At 38.2% G+C, this 18,291-nt stretch overlaps 1 protein-coding gene across 1 annotated transcript; it reads left to right on the top strand.

The window, feature by feature from the left end:
* The first annotated feature begins 12,448 nt into the window (after positions 1-12,448).
* Positions 12,449-15,464, top strand: LOC135239478 (growth arrest-specific protein 1-like). Its single transcript, XM_064308152.1, has 2 exons — positions 12,449-12,803; positions 12,960-15,464. Exon 2 carries the CDS (start codon positions 13,135-13,137, stop codon positions 13,915-13,917), a length of 783 nt encoding a protein of 260 aa, XP_064164222.1. The 5' UTR covers positions 12,449-12,803; positions 12,960-13,134; the 3' UTR covers positions 13,918-15,464.
* Positions 15,465-18,291: the final 2,827 nt, after the last annotated feature.

Genomic DNA, 18,291 nt, shown 5'->3' with positions numbered 1-18,291 from the left:
GAAAGCAATCGAGTCAATGATCTCGTGTTAATAAATCACTTAGCAATACAAGCCTGTAAACTGTATGGCACCGTGCCTTGAATAAAAAGTACCCCCCCCCCCCCCGTGACAGCAGTCCAGATCTGCACACACACCATTTTTTGTTACTTACAAAAGCTTGAAACTATTTTCCACATCTGAGGATAATTTATTGATATGTGACAGTGCTCTATGAAAACAGAGATGGACAAGCACCAATTATTACATTACTAAAATGTAGAAAAAGAGTCAGAATCTAAGAAGCATTCATTAAGTGAGGCAGATCAAAAACCACACTCATCTAATCAAAAAAAATGAAAGGCTTCATAATTCAGCCCAGTAACTTTCCAAACATTTGCTTCTCTGCTGTTTTCACGTTTGAGCTGGAAGATGTGGGAACCTGACCCTGGCACAGACCTGGGAGACCTGGGAAACCATGTTCTCCCAATCACTCCCATCTCCCATCACTCCTGTCTGTGATGCCAGGATGCATGGCCAATATGCAAAAAGCGGCTTGCCTCCTCTCCTGCAGGGACAATAGACCATTCAGCCCAGCCCATTAGCTTTGATTGGTGAGAAGGTACAAGGCCTTGCATGGGAACTCCCCATCCCGACTGATTAGCAGAAACAAAGAGAGCAGGCCTAATTTTTTCTGCCTATTTGAAAAAAAAATCTGGATTATCATTGAGGCTTTATCAGCCACAAAATGAATTTCTCACAGACGCCTTTTCCCCTCGCTTGACTGCTGCACACCCAGTGATAATTATAAAGGTTTAATTCTTCCGGTCCAGTGATCCCAGATTATTACAGTGGGGAATTATAGCTGCAATCTACCACATCTTAGCCCCAGGAGAAGTATGTGTGAATGGGTCGTCATATCCAAGGGTGTTTTGTCATGCAGATAGGGACATGCAGCCCTCTAAGACTCACACCCTCCATTCATCAGACCCTGTGACACAAAGACTGGGAGTCCATCACTGGGAGGCTTTCAACTGCACTTTTATGTTGTGATTGCACAGTAGGGTTTTTTTTTCTGTATCCTTTTATAAACGTAATTAATTTTATAATTTGACCAGTAATCATGGTTATTTCTTGCAGAGCTGTAGTATTTGCTTGGTTTCCAGTTCCTAAAATGCATCACTGTTACAAAAAGGCCAAAATATCTCCATGATGCTGTTACTTCAATTTGAAAAACATGAGTAAATCATAAGTCACAGCTTGAAAAGACCAAAAATGCAAAATGAAGGAGCTGTGATTACAAAGGCTACTGTCAAATATGGTAACATGGGGCTCGATTTTCCAGCCAGCACATGGTGTTTTGTGAGATGTCGCACTGGCAAAGTGGTATTTTCATCATGGATATTGACACACCTGAGACTTTTGGTAATTTTGTGACTCCCCATGCGCCAAAGTGGGAGTAGAGTCGTTGCTGGGAGTGTGTCAGTCTAGATTGTGTGCATTGCAATTTTAGTGCAGCTCTTTGCAATTTTCAAAATGTATCAGATGTATCAAAAGTGCTGTAACTTCTACATGGTGAAACTAAGCTGAGAGTGTGCACTTTAACCATAAGTGAATTGTTTGATTACAAATATAAAATTGTGGCGTACCAAGCCAAATCAAGAAACAAATATCTCTTTGTCCCAAACATTATGGAGCTACTATACCAGTGATAATGGTACTGTTGATGACTGTCCAATCATTATTCCACAAAGAATGTGTTACAGCGTCTGATTTTAAATGTATTTACCTTTCATCTTACTGAAAGACACATGAAACAGTTAATAATCCAAGTGATTTTACAAAACACCCAAAATATAGGTAATTGAGACAAGTAAACATACACCTTTGTAGTTTCTATGTTGTCAAAACCAAACAGGACATATCCACATACCAAAACATGATATTTGTGCATAATGTATTAAATATTACAGGAAATGTTACTGCAACACCTTGCCCTCCTTTTCCAACTTTAAAATCCTATTTAAACCATGTGCAATCTTAAACCACCAGTAAAGAGCCTGCATACAATGTGATAAAGGAGTGAATTAATGCAATGAAATCCTTATCCACAAATAAAAAAGAGTAGCGTAACCTTACAGATTTCATGGGATTTGCCATGCAGACAGCTATAGTTAAGAGTCTTTCCAATGACTATCTTCAAAACCAACCTTTTTGCTTGTTATTACATAAGTCTTAGCTTTAATCTTTTGTTATCCTACACTTTTTGGCTCATCTCCTTGTCTGAGATGAGTCTGTGTTCCTGTTTCCATAGTACCCTGATACTCTTTTCTGTGGGAACAATGCACACAATGCCTGCTTACGTTTTTCTCCATTTTTTATTGGACAGGTATTTCCTGAGTGGGACAGCCATCATTGGCAGCTGAAGCTGATCTCACATTTCTGAAATCTGAGGGCTCTCCATTCTCAGTCGATCCCAGGGTCTGAAATAAAGATCTGTGCTCCCTCTGTCACAGTTAAGGAGGCTGTCTCGTACAATCTCAGACGAATGGAGACTGCAGGCTGTACAAGCACGCACAAGGCAGAAATATTGGTACAATACGGGTGAACAGCTGCTGGTAGGTTGAGGTTACAGGTTGAAAAAGTCACACCTCTATTCCTGAGGTATAGTATGACATGCTGACTGCCAACTTTTATTTAACCCATTAGTCACTGAGTATATGTTAATATATGCTCTGCTAAAAATATCAATAAAAATAAGAATTATAAAGGATATTTTTCTTTTGTGTAAATATTTGTCATTTTATAGATGGCATTTGCAGACAGTCACAAATATCTGAATGACAAGATTATTATAATTTAAATAAATGAATAATTTCTGCAATCAGGCCAAATAATCGCATAAGCCTGTGCTGTGGTTCTTGTGCTGTAATTACAGGGATGGTAAATGCAGATAGCTGAAGACTGTTTCCTGTATTTCCAGACTATATGTAATATAATCACTACATATTTTCCAAAAGGACACCATTCATATAGAGAAAAAGTGTTTTCTTTCCTAAATATATTCTTAAGAGCACATTGTGGAACTGTTGTGTGGGACACCGTCAACAGGGTCCAGTATAATACTCACAGCAGCTCTAGGACAGGAATCCCAGCAGTGCGCCTTGTGCCAATTGGCAGTGGAACTCTCTCTAGGGGGCTGTTCTTTGGAGAATGAGAATGACAGAACCCAAGAGGGACTGCCACTTGACAGGAAACCTTGGATGTACATCAGTGAGCTAATTATAACTCAGTAGCACAATGAAAGGCCCTGAAACTGGGGTGCTGCCAAAGTGTCACACGACAGGAGCATGGCATGAGAGGCAAAGGAGTAACAGGAGCCAGTGATGTGTGTGAATGAGGGACACCTGTAGTCAATACCAGTGGGCACTGAAAGCTGCACTTCACATTGCAGATACAGTCGGCATATGCATATTGCAGTCTGTGAGTTATAACACAAATAAATCATCGTAGAAATGACCCATTATGCCATAAAGGACCTTGAGAGCAGACTCCACCTCAGGACTGTAAACTCTGATTGGTCCTGTGTGAGGCAGTGGCAATGGAAATATTGAGCAAGAATTATGAAGCCAAAGTTACAATTTTCAGCCAAGAGATCGGTGGACCAATCTAAAGCTGAGTTAACTATGCCAGGGATATTTCAATTTGGCTCTGTTTTTTCTGGTTTTCATTCTTCCCCTCTAATTGGGCCGATTTACACCTGGAACATCAGATGCTTGTAATTTCTTTTACATAAACCAATTAACTATTGGGTAGAAAAGAAAACCACTAGAACTGGCCTTGATTTAAGTAACTAAGCAATACATGCTCTTATCTGAATATAACTCTATATTATTGCCTGGTAACCAGCTTAGTTAATATTAGGCTCACCAGTAGATCATCTAGCTAGCTAGTCAGTTAGATTAATAACATTAATATAATAAAGTCCAAAAATCTATTAAAGCTACTAACTTCCATAACAATTTCCCTTTGGATTTCAGAAGCAAGCACACATGTGAAACATTGAAACATGTAAAAAAAGAGTGTTACTTTTAACAAGAATGGTTTTAGATTCCAAGTGTCAGGTGACTGATACCTGTGGATATGAAAACAACCCATATTGAACCCTTCTCTTGCACTAAATAGAATGACATATGCATACCAACAAACCAACAAGCATGCACACACTGCATGATCATACACTGAATCCTTATTCCTGCTGACCTGTACATTTTGTTATGGAACCAGAGCAAAGAAAAACTTTTATATACGCACAATATGTTTTCAATCATTATCAAAAGCAAACCTATCAGGCTTATTAAAGTATCTCCTAAAAAATAAATTTTAAAAAAGCCTTATTTTAATGGCTTTGTAATAAGGCTGTGTGACAGTAATGGTTGCATGACTGAGAAGGTCTATAAACATTAGTCCAGCTTAAATGGCTTACTTTTATTGCATAACCAAAAATATACCCTTTCAAATGTTGGAAGATCATAACCCTTTTTTTCAATGCTTAACCAGATTTTCTTTTCAGTTTAATATTATACTGCGATGAAAGGCATTGAGCTTTAATACAATGACTTTCACTGAGACACATGACATCTGTTTTCATAGCTGTCATAGCTGCCACACAGTCAGTACCGTAGTCACACTGTCATAATTGTCTAACTGCAATGAATGCAGCTACAAAAGGAATTCTAAACAAGAAATCCATTTTAGTCACTTTATCCACATTTGTCTCAAGAAAGAGCTTTTAGAGACCTGTAGTTTATGCTCTAGAATAATGCCCTGGAGAAATGAGCATTCAGCGACCAAAAAATCAGGCCAGCATCAGAGTATTACACGTCTATATTAGCAAATTGTTTCCACAGGGTAGGCTTCTCCCAGTGCATGCAGGGAGAACAGCCAACTAAACATCGCCAGAAATTATTAGGACTACAGATCAAAGATGCCTGGGGTATCACTAAAGGCAGATATTTCCCATAATTCCAACTGCTGGCACTAAAGGTCTATATCTCCCAAAACGTACAGCACTTACTTTTTTCAAACCCCAGGGGTTCTGCCACAGCCATCAGCATAACATCTGGAGTTAATATGCTGGAGAAAATAGTCTCCAAAGCAATGCTCCACAGGTAGACATGGTCATGCCCTCTGCAAAATGATAGATCAGTGGAGAGAGCACAGCACAGTGAACAGAGACAAAACAAATACCCATAGGAAAGCATTGCTATTGCCATGTTTGTTAAGTGACATGCTATGTATTTTGAACTTTTGAAACTCAGATCCTGTGCATGAAAAAGCTATCTATTTCACATCTTCCTGGCAATCTGGAATTGTCATTTACTATGGATATCATTTTTGCTGTAGTACGGGCTCAATTCCCTGCAGTACGGATCTCAGGGAATTTTTGTAACGAATCAAATAACCCCCAAAGGGCTCCGGATATTTACCATTTTCATGCGCCAGTGCCACGTTCAGAGAGCCAATTCTGGTCTTCAAGTTACTACTTAACAATGTCCCAACAAAATGCGACTGCCATTTTCAGCATTGAGAGAAATGCAAAGCACTAGTACATTTTTAAAAAATCCTGACGGCAGCATCACCTAACAGAAATTAATGGTACTGTCAACTACAATATGTAAATCATCCTCTCAATGACACTTTTACTGTGGAACACAAAGTACTATAAAATGCCATGCACTGTACAGGAAGAAGGTCTTACTCTAATCATTAGTGAACATTGAATCTGTGTGGTAAGCTCCCCATTTTGAGAATTAAATATCAAGTGCACATTATCCATATGACGGGAACACTTAATTTGTATTTACAAAGCAATTGACAGTTTATGATTTATAATGGACTTTATTTACATGGCTTTAACACAAAGGTCAGTTGAAATGTAATCATGCAATCATATATAGCACTAATTCAATAGTCTGCAGTACCATGATGCAGTTCTTGCTTACCTGGGGTGTCACACAGTCAGATATTCTCAAAAAGTAGACCTATTCAATAATTTCTAAGTTGGGGGAAATAAATCCAGTATTAGGTGCACAACAGGATTTTTTTTCACATTGAGTTTATAGCTTCCAGCTATTATTTCTTCCTCAAGTTGACTAATGATACAGAGTATTAAGCAGAAAAGGAAACAACAATATTTTGTTCCACACACTAAAAATAAATTAAAATAAAACATTTCTTGACACATTGACTGATGCATTTTTTAAATAGCAGTGCAGCAGCAACAGAAGATAATCTCACCCCTGACCCCACCAGCAGTTCATCAGCAACCAGCACTGCTACAGAGGGGAAGTCCTGAACATTGCACAGCTGAAAATGATTAGAACTTTCCTGCTTTCGTTGTGTATCAATTAGTGGTGATCACAAAAAGCTTCAGTATAGTTCATCAGAGCTCAATCAACATTGCCTAATTAAGTAATATAAAAGCACTTCATTTAAATTTTGACTTTTAATTAAATCTAGAATGTTAAAATTGGTGTCATCCCATAGTTTTAATAAGAAGAAAATGTAATGATCCCATGCTCATGATCACCGTACTGGGAGAAAAAAACAGTGAATATCAGTAAAACTGTCACCACACACAGTAATGTTCGATATGTATAGTACAGCGATGACGGCTTCATTACCTCTGGACAGCATGGTGAATCAGAAGCCACCTGAGGGCTATAAAACCCCAATAACCCAGTGCAGGTCCATAACACATGTCTGGATATGCATGTCTAGAGGGCAATAACAGAAGGTAACCCTAAATGCCAGTGGCTGAGAATGTAAACCTTTAGCTGTCACTAGGGGACATACCTGTCATCTCTTGTTTCAAAGGGAGGAACAAAAATATTCTGAATGGTCTAACAACAGTTGGAGCTCATTTGAAATGATAATGACCTCTTGAAGTGGTAATACATATTGAGAAAAAGAATACATGTTCTGGATATTAATCTTGTGGTAGTAAAGTGGCATCCAATCTATTTTTTATTTCTAGTTTTTTTAGACGATTTGAGGAAGTGGCAGTTCATTCAGTTGATCAGTGCCACAGTATCTTGTTGTCTTTTCTTGTAAAAAGTTAACAAGGACTGGGATGCCCCTTTACTACCAGTTTGATAGTATCCTTTCAAAACCATGCTTCAGTATTGCTGGTGGGTTGGCAAGCCTCGGCCCTCCTTCTGGGCATGAAAATGCAGTGATGGGGACACTTTACTAACAGACAGAAATTTAAAAATGTAAATGTGATTCAAATTAGCTATACATAGTCAAAACAATACAGATTTTTAGAAAATTATGAGGCAAACAGGACTGACCTTTATAATAATGCAAAGTCAGGCATGTCAGTAGTTAGCAAATCACTAGCAAATCATCAGTTATCAATCAAAAACAATTTGCAAAGTTTTAGCTAAAGGTTGTACCAAAGGTGAAAAAGCTCTGTTGGCATACACCAAAACAAATTAATTCAGTAATTCTAGCTAGCTCTCCCATTTCAACATTATTAAATTAATTATTCATATTAATTCACTAAAACATTTAGAAAGTAATTTGAACTGTATGAAGAGTACTGATGATGTAACAGCGTTTATAGTATGTGCTGATTGCAAAGGGGCATACTAAGCTTTCCCATAGATTCTTTCGCACATTCTCTGTATACCTCTATAGCCCATTTCAACAGATGCCCATGGTTCTGGAATGTGAGCTGGGATGATTTTAGGGTGATTTGTCAGGGTCTTTTATTTGCGCTTGCTTTCTTTGGCCCTAATCTCCCTAATTGCGATTGGGGTCCTGGAGCCCTGCCAGAGCTGCAAGCTTGGGCCCAGCCATATGCTGAGGTGAAAATGTCACCGGAGCTGTAGTAGAGAACTACGTACGTATCTGGCGCTGTTTTCAGAGGTCTCTTACAGCAAAAATATGTCATTTTAACTGTTTTCAAATATTAAAGATGTTTAAAATGGTAATGAGAGCACACAGTAAATATCAACAAATATCTCAAGCTGTTATGATTGTGCATGAAGTTTTGTTTTGACAGACATTTTCACATAATTATTTTTTTCTTTCCCCTAAAAAAAATAAAATAATAATCAAGACAAACAGGAGCTCGTCCTGTTAAAAAAAATCACGTCTAAAAATAAACCAAAATATCTTGATCCCAAAAATAAACATAATATGAGGCTTAACTAAGTTTTTCAATTCTGTGTGCTCATAAAAATGTGAGATATTTAATCAAGGATAATCATGTTTTTAATCAAGTGGCTGGCTGGAGGACTGAGGTGGGGTGGGGGGGATGTTATACATTATCATTTTCCACCATCACTCTTCAAAAAGCCCAGGAGAGGAAATAATTTTTTTTTTTCTGTGCTCATTTCCTGTAGTTGGATATTTCCTCTTGCACCGCCCGCACTGTCCCTAGTCATCATGAAGATCCTTTGAGACAATGCAGTCTTTTATTTTCTCATCCATGTTTTCCACAATAAATGGCTGAAAGGTCAGGATTCAAGATATTCAAGCTTACATTTCAACTCTTATAAATGATTCAATGTGCACAAATACAAGCCTGATACCATGACTGTGTTCAACAAAGAGCAGACAAGTAATAGACTTATACACTGCCTGGAAAAAAAAAAGTTGCACACTCTAATATTTCGTTAGACCTCCTTTAGCTTTGATTACGGCACGCATTCGTCGTGGCATTGTTTCGACAACCTTATGCAACGTCACAACATTTATTTTTGTCCAGAATTGCATTATCTTGTATTGACGACAGGAGAGTCGAACCGCTCCGTAAAGTCTTCTGCAGCACAGGCCGTCAGGGAAGAAAAAATCCATTGCTGGATAACCCGGTCATTCAGTACATTCAGGTACTCAGCTGACTTCATTTTATTGCCGCATAACGTGCTGAGCCTAGACCTGACCAGTTGAAGCAACCCCAGATCATAACACTGCCAGAGGCCTGTACAGTGGGCACTGTCCAAAAAACTCCAAACGGCAACGTTTTGTTTTGGCCAGGCAGTTTTATAGAACTGTTTCAAATGTTTTCCCCAGGTAATCAGGTTTTTCTTGACAGTAGGTAAAGTCACAAAATTCTGTTTATACCTGTATTTAATGAGCATAAAACTGATATTACAATTTGTATATAATTTGTTCATTTGTCACCCTAAACAATGTTGTTGTCAAAACACTAAATGTTATCTCAAATCTCTGTTAAATCAGGATCAATGTTACAACTCACTGGATGCAAGCATCAGTCAAATGAAAGCAAAGTAATGTCTATGAAGATACACACTAATATTATCCTGCTCATAAAGTTTTTAATTCTAGAAAATTTCTCTAAAAATTGTTCCCTGACTTTCTGTTACTTACATCACATCACAGAGTATTGTGTATGCTTGCTTGGCAGTGTTTGTAGTGTGTATATGTATGTGTGATCACATAGATTCAAACAGAAGTGCTGTGCAGTATCTTAGCATCAAAATAACGTTTTAACCATAAACACAGATAAGGACCATTGTCAAATCTGTTTGTTCTGGAATGTGTGAAAAGGTTCTCCAAACTCCCTGCAGAAGGATAGTGTTTCCTGGCATCCATCATTTTAGATGTGTGATGTCAGGAAACTGTCAATAATGTCTGCTTTGCCCATCCATGACTGACATTGACTGCATTGTGGTCTGAGCAGTCTCAGTGGCTGGCCTAAAGGTAAATTCCAGAAAGGAGAATGGTACTTAGAACACAAGCCCCTTTGTACCCTTCTCCCCCTCTAGCCACTGTATCAACTTTTTTTTTTAACTGAGGAGTGCATTCATGTGTGAACTTGCACAAGATCATTTTACACCCATGCAGGCCCAGAGTCACAAAAGCACAAAAGTAAAAGCATGACCAAAGGGAACCAAGACCCCTGAAGCTAAATCTGTCATAGTTTTAAAGGGTGCTTTCGGTGTTGACAAAGACATTGTCTATTCCATGTAATCGAAACAGACATCACTAAGCATCGGATACATTTTCAAAAAACGGAAATGCTGTTATGTTTATCTGTGGTTATTTATTATTATTTTATTAATAATGAAAAAAAGTGAGAAGTATTTCAATATTAGAAACAATATGGTCACATCAATAACAGATGTTCAAAGACGGTGGTGCCACAGTGGTACATTTTGAATGTCCATTTCACTTCTCATGCATGCTCCACTGAATGATAATGTATGTGTGTCAGTGAGATGGAGATAAGTGTGTCCTAAAATCTTTTACTTTTCCTCTTTAAAAGATCAAAAAAGTAATGACTCATGCTAATATTGTTAGAACATTATCATTTCCTTGGAGGCCTTGGCTTGGGCGTTATGCTTTTTTAATAAAGATGAGTGGGCTGTCTGCCCTCCTTATACACAGAGGAAAATCAGAGGCAGTTACAGAGATGGGACCACAGAACAGAAAGTCACATGGGGGATTTACATACAGTATGGGCTGAGAAACAGCTGCCCTAAGGACTAAGCTACACAATCCTCCCTGCTTTTTGAAGGTTATGTAATAAAACAGGAGAAAATAATTTAACAATATTTTATTCTCAGCCTCATAGTGGCTTCCTTGATTTTCATTAGCACAACTCCGATCCTCATGTTGACAAATGTCAATAGCAGACTCCAAAGGCAAAAAAGCTTAGAATTTAACACATGTGACTAATCAGAAACACCTGTGAAACCATTTGACCCAAATGTTATGGTGCCCTGAAATGGGGGGACTATGTATAAAAAGTGTTGTAATTTGAAATGAAACAATGAAGACAAGGTTAAAGACTGCTGACTGTCAGCTATAATTTGAGGGGATTTACGTCCATATCGGGTGATTTGTGTAGGAATTGCAGGCCTTTTTATACATAGTGCCCCATTTTAGGGGGCCAAATGTAATTAGACAGTTTCTTACCCAACCGTATGTTGTTGCATCATTAGTTTATGCACAAGAAAGTTAACATAAGGTCTAGAGGTCTTGATTCTAGGTGTGGCATTTGCATGAGTCTATAGCTATTGGTCTAAAAAGCAGGCCACCTTGAGACTAAAAATTTGAATAAATCAATCTGAGACATATCTAAAACTATTAACTAACTACTTGACACATTGTTACGAAGCAAGAACACACTCAAAGGCAAACAAACTGGTATACCACAGAAGAATACTTTACATTGTGAAGAAAAAACATTTTCAACTGTCAAACAGATCAAGAACAATCTCCAGGATGTAGGCGTAGGCATGTCAAAGACTACCCTAAAGAGAAGACTACACCAGAATAATCTCAGAGGGTTCACTGTGAGATGCAAATCACTGGTAAGCCTCAGGAATAGAATGGAGAGTTTAGAGCTTGCTAAAAAGTACATTAAAATCCGTAGAGTCCTGGAACAAAGTCTTACGGACAGAAGTGGAAAGTATTAACCTGTACCAAAATAATGAAAAGAGGAAAGTGTTAACAAAAGAAAGGAACTACTTATGATCCAAACCACTTCCCTCATCCGTGAAACATGGTGGAGGAAGTGATATGCCTTGGGCATGTATGGCTGCAAGTGGAACTAGCTCAGTTCTCTATATTGGTGATGGGACTGCTCATGGCAGTTGCAGAATTAATTCTAAAGTATACATAAACATGCTATCTGTTCAGATCCAACTAAATGTCTCAAAATTCATTGGATGGCACTTTACTGTGGAGCAGGACAATGAGCCCAAACATACTGCAAAAGCAATCAAGGAGTTTTTCAGGACCGGCAAGTGTAATTTTCTTGGCTGGCCAAGAAAATCACACGACCTAAATCCAACATGAACATGCATTTCACTTGCTGAAGAAAATACCAACAGCAAACAGCCCCTGGAACAAACAGTGACTGAAGATGGCTGCAGTACAGACCTGGTGGAGGTGGTGGTGGGGGGTGTTTATGTATAAACAACGCTGTAATTCCTACACGGATTATCCAGTGTGGATGTAAATGCCATTATATTACAGCTACCAGTCTGCACTTCACCCTTATAGTTTTCCTTAATTTCTAATCTAATGTGGAGGAGTTCAAAGCCGAAACTATCACCGGGACACACACACACACACACACACACACACACTTTCAGTATTCTGGGCTAACATCCAGGGCTTGGGGTGCTCCAAAGAGTTTCAGCCTTGTGACATCTTTGGAAAAAAAATCCGACAAAGATAAAGTAGCCAGAAAAAAAAAAAAAACTCTGAATAAATTCCACAGGTCATAACGTATTGAAATATTATTTCATAATGATTAACGCAAAACGAAAATATATTTTACCAATGCGGACATACTGTATATCCGTCTAGTCCACTTTCCTCCAGTCCCTCGTGTGCTGGTACTCTTTTCACCGAATTCCAACGTTTGGCTCCACCTCCATACACCCGCCCTTAGTCAACGTAGAAATTTACAACAACTGGCTGAGCCAATGAGGGTATGCTAACCTTTCGTTTTGGGGGTTCAGTCCGTGAAGAAAAAAACTATGCGCCAGATAGTACTCAAGTCATTTAATGCGAAGCACGGTGTTTTGCTTTATACGTTTACTCCGTAAACGTTTATTGTCCACATACAAATGATAAAAGTTAGATATGGGATGTTGCGAATGAGATGCTCTCGGTAAGGAGTTAATTGGGCCGATGCGTTTGGAGTGCTTCGCTTAAAGTTGAGGAACACGTCTGGACTGTCGGATTTGTGCATCCCTTGAAAACACCACTACAGAGCTGCAGAAGAAACAGTGGCTCTTGAGCACCAGAGCAAAGAGAGCTTGAGATGGCGAACCAATGTAAGGACTAGGCTACGGCCAAATTTTGCGCTTCTGTGATTATGAAAGTAGATCAAATTGCACAATTAAAAGTAGCAATCGATGGGAGTTTGATACGCGACTTTGTAACTGCTGTAGCTAACTAGCTACTTAAACTTTCTGTTGGCCGACTTGTAGCCTGCAGAACAAACGGATTTGAAAAAAGAATACCCATTGGATTCCCTGGATTTCCCGAAGATGTATCCTTCTACAACATTTGTGACTTGGATACTTTTGTAGCGATTAAAGCGAAGTGCGACAGCCTTATGTTGAAGTCTAAAATACCATTTGCCTTATCTTCTCTCCTATCACGATGGCAAAACTTGGTAACATTACACAGTACAATTGGAGATTGATTTGGCCAATTTGGTGTCTGTTTGTACTTTTCGGCTACTTCTCAGTTGCCTCTCCATCACATGGTCGCCGATTGATTTGTTGGCAGGCGATCATGAAGTGTCAAGGAGAGCCGGAATGCCACTATGCATACGAGCAGTATTTGCACGCATGTGCACCGGTAATAATAGGAGAGAAAAGGAAGTGTCCCAGCCACTGTATTTCATCACTTGTTCAGCTCAATCAAACTAAAAATGGGCCATCTCTGGAGGACTGTGACTGCGCTTCGGATGCGATCTGCAGAAACACGAAACGGGCAATCGAGCCTTGCTTGCCTAAGACTAGCAATATGGGCTGCACTGAAGCCCGGCGCCAGTGCGAGAGAGACTCGCAGTGTAGCGGTGCTATGCGCGATTATTTATTTTACTGTGGTAAACTTTTCAGTGGGGTAAGGTGTACGGACGCATGTCGCAATGTCATTTACAACATGCGCAGCATACCTAAAGCTGAACTCTTGGATACTTGCGTCTGTGATGGAACAGAAAGGACCATATGCGAGTATGTTAAAATAAGCATGAGAACTCTTTGCTTTGACTCACCTGATAAATATGTTGGCAGCGGATTTTCTGATTCGGAGCAAGATGACGAAGATGATTACCCTACGGAATATCCCCCGTACGAGGAAAACACAGGTAGTTTTAGCAGACCCCTTAATGTTTTGTCTATGGGGGCATCCATTTTGGTTCTGGTCTCCCAGCTGTAATCATTGAGGTTAATCATCGACCAGAAGAATATTATTGACTCTTGTAAACTGTCATCCAGCTGTGCAATAGCAGATCAGTGTTTTGACTCCAAAGACTATGAACTCGCCTTTATTGTAGTTTCCCAGGGATCCAGATGACTTTTTATATGGATTAGCATATGTTGTAGACTGTTTGCATTTCTATGCATCCATACAGCTGTATACCCGTTGCGGTAATGATAATGGCTGTGTTGATAATTATGGGCAATATTTCAAGTCTAGTCATCAGTATGTCCCGCAAGACCCAAATGCAAAGAAGTTAATTAAGTGACTATGGCCTTAAAAGAACGATGCTGCATGGAAGTACATGCATTTGTCTCATGCTTTAAGAAGCCCTCAAATGATGATTGCCTTAACCTTTGGTTCAAAGCTGAAAAAAAAAAAACATAGGATATGATGGGAAATAACTGCATACGTGTTTATTTTATTTGTGACCTAACAATGCAAGGTTGGAAAAGCAAGCTGTATAATGCCAGTACATCATTGTTTGAAACTGCTTTTTAAAGTTTGCCTTCAGGGAATTCTGAGATAAGCATTGCATTTTTATAAAGACCATGTTAGGTTTGAATTTTTTGCATAATGGTTGGGTTGTACATATCCAACATGCTATCTTTTTTCATAAGAAAATATTGTGTTCATATCTTAGTAATTATAATTATTTCTTAGTAATTATAATTGATGATCATTCCAGAATGAAAAGCAAAAATTCATATTTTAAAGGGAGTTATTTTTTGCGATAAATGTCAACGATTGAACTGCAGAATATTAAAAATAGTCTTCCAGAGATAAGCTTGTGATTGCGCAGTTAAAAAAAAAGAAAAAAAAAAAAGAAAAGAGAACATTCACTGTCTAGAAATGTCTAAATCCACTGTATGACTGCATGGTGTATGTGTAATGAAGGCATAAAACAGAGTTTTAGCAGTGCATACTTGACTTATTTTTATGTTTAATTCCATGTCAATAATCTCTCAATATAAATGTTTCTTATTAAATTGCTTAAATATTTTGTCTATTCAACTGCAAAAAAAAAAAAAAAAAACGTTTTTGTGCCAAACTCCACTGTACAAGGCCTGCTGGATGCATAAAAACTAGAGACGTCTAATGCACTTGACATGTTTACATACCAATATTTGCTGAACGAATAAACCTTTATGAACCTTGGGTGTAAATGAAAATGGGGAACAATCATTCTCTTTAGTATTTCAGACTTAAATCATGAATATGATTAAGCCAAAAATTGCTGTCAAATGAACTAGGTAATTAAGGCACCCAAAAGAAGCCTTGTTGCAGTGATGTACATGTGAACCATGCTGTCTGCAAAAGAGTTGTGTGTAAATGCACTGATGTACATGTAATGAATACTAAACAGTTATGAGTAAATTATGGCAATTTTTCTTGATTTTAATATTCCTCTCTTCATGTGCAAAGTTTGGTGTAATGTGTTTGCAGTCATCAGTTTTTCTGTAGACTGAAATAACTTGTGGCCCATACTAAACTGTTCAAAATCATTGCATTGTTTCCATGTATAAATATTTTGCTAAGAAATAGCTAAAAATATACATTTTCTAGTATTATTCTTAAAGTACAGTTAGAGACTAATTCTTAGTGTGCTATTTTGTCAATTTGTGTTAGTTTCCTCCAATTTTCAACCACAGTTTATTTTTCCCTGAAGTACCATTAGGAAGCTATGTTAAAACAGTTGAGGTACAAAGCTGCTAAACAGTCAGACAGTTCATTGAACTGACACTGACTACAGTAAACAGAGTAGAATATGATTCATGCTTCTGTGACTTAAATGACTAAAGGTTTTCCTTTGTGTATCGTGCACCAAATAACTTCACATTGACCTCAAAGTGCTGCTCACACACTAAAGAAAAAGTTGTTGTTATTATTATATAATTACAGAATGTATTCATACAAACTGCTAGGCCATAGAAGCAAGCTGTAAAGCATTGGGCCTCCTGAAGAAACCACTACTTACACTGCAAGATAAGAAGCATAAAAGGTGTTTTTGAGTTTGCTGGAGACTATTTTACAATCCAGATAATGTAAAGATGACTTGGATCTTGTTTTAATATAACTGTTGTGCAGCAAATATCTTGTGAGAGTGGGGATTTTCTTGCATGCATTTTTTTTCTTTCCCTATACCCTCATAAATAGGGCATGTTCTCCCGCTCTTGTGATCGGGGACTCAAAATCAATGATTGCAGCAATGTTTTATTAGAGGATGGACAAGGGCCCTCAAGCTGAATTAATCAGGGAGAAGTCGAGTGGCACTTCTGTCATGGAAATGTTAAGCACATAATAGTTCAGCCACACAATGTGGAGGCACTTCATCCTTTCAGGCTCGCTGACACCTCTTCTGAGAGGAGCTGCGGGGAAGGATGTGGGAACGATCTGCTGGTTCATAGTCTACACATTGTATGTGGTCTGCTGCAGTGTTGCTTGGAAAGGGGTGGGGGGGGGGGTGGGGATTGAACATCTGAACGTTTTACTTTCTACACAGTTGCTGTCTATAACTATCTGATAGGCAAGTACTTCGTACACACACACACATACAGTTTGGTGTCAAATCAAGGCTAAAATGTAATAATTTAATTACCTCTACTAAGAACCTCATAACTATTACTATCAATATTATGGCAATAATAGCAAGAAGGGATAGTAATAATAATAATAATGATATGTAATATTATTATTATTATTATTTTGATATATAATATTATTATTTTATTATCAATAAACTAAACATTTCCTATACATGACAATGTAATGCAGTTAATGTGTTTATGGTGCTTTGCTGTACTGCTCAAATGAGTTGATGCCACTTTAAGAAAGATTTTCCTGTTAATAATTGTAGCGCTGCTTCAGTATTGCTGGGGATAGTGAAGGAATGGAAGCAACCCCCCCTACCAAACTTTCTCCTGAAATGTTTTCAATTAACTCCTGGCACTGAGGTGCATGCTCTAAATGGTTTCCCATGCTAAAATGTGGAAAATCTGTAGGCAACGTCTCAGCAGGAGGAGAACGTCATTAAAACAAGCACATCATAATTCACTGATTCTTTGATAATTCACTGATGCCTCCTCCAAAAGATCCTCCATTGATAAGGAGTTTGAAGTGTGTTTTATGGATTTGTTGACAGTAATGATCTTGGATAGATATCCCTGGGCCCTATTATTTTTAAAAGGGTCCATTTAAGTTATGTGATAAGGGAAGAAATGGCCCAATAGTGTTAGAAGACTAAAAGATATGCTCAATTTATAGGGTATGAGAGTAACATGGGATGTTGTGCTTGGAGGATCCTATGGGTGTGCTGTCATGCTGTATTTTTATCAAAATGAATAACTTATAAAATATAGTAAAAATTGAATAAAAATGCATTAGTATTATGTCCACCAGTATTAAAGTTGCTATTGTTGATTGTGAGTCCTTCTTAAAATAGTATTACCTGGGATTCATATTTGTGCTGCATAACCCACATGGCATTATCCTGATTATAAATATGTACATGATATATCTCACACACACACAATGTACTGGATCTGTGGTGTTCACTGAATTTACAATAATGGAAATAATCAAACTATTAATTTGTTTTGTTTCTTTGGGTAAAGGCTTTAAGACTTAAGTTTTTTCTGATCCAAGCTGCCACCTTGATTTCATCATGTCAAGCTCTTGTGGAAATGGCAACCCTTTGAAACGGGAAGGTGATTCTTAATCCAGTTATGCCAGCTGGGTTCTGGTACTCTGGGCTTTAGGAGAAAACTACAGGATTAAATAGTTCCCTGAAGAAACCCTCCACCACTATTCCAGCTATTTGGAAGCTTTATATGTGAGATGGGGGCAGTTTATGCTGAGCAGAGGCCTCTTGGAACAGTATTTAAGTATATATAACCCATTCTATGGGTAATTTAGCTACATACACTATTTCTAAATAATTGGACAATTGCTGGATAATCGGAGCCAAACACTTTACATTCCGCATAAATGGTTACACAAAACGGCAAGCTCCACTTAGTTTAATTTTCTTTGTTTCATGTTCATTTCATGATATGAAAATCATATCATTATAATTTTATTTTTAGGTCCAAAGTGGGAGGAGGAGGAGGAGGAGGGTAGTTTGCTTTTACAATTGCCATTGCATTGATGTGAATAATGATCAAATAATGAAGTATGGTAGCAGAAAACAGGATAATGAATATTTCAGTCATATAATTCATGTGGCAGCCCTAATGGAAAATAGTTGACCGGCCCCAGAGCAGCAGTGGCCAGGAGAAGGCTCTGAGCAGGCACACTGCCTGAACTGAGGGGGAGGAAGGCAGGGGCTTCCAT

The sequence above is a fragment of the Anguilla rostrata genome, chromosome 14 (genome assembly GCF_018555375.3).
Source record: "Anguilla rostrata isolate EN2019 chromosome 14, ASM1855537v3, whole genome shotgun sequence".
In the NCBI taxonomy this organism is placed as follows: domain Eukaryota; kingdom Metazoa; phylum Chordata; class Actinopteri; order Anguilliformes; family Anguillidae; genus Anguilla; species Anguilla rostrata.
Note: the sequence above shows the minus strand (reverse complement) of the source record. Positions and strands in the feature narration are given on the sequence as shown.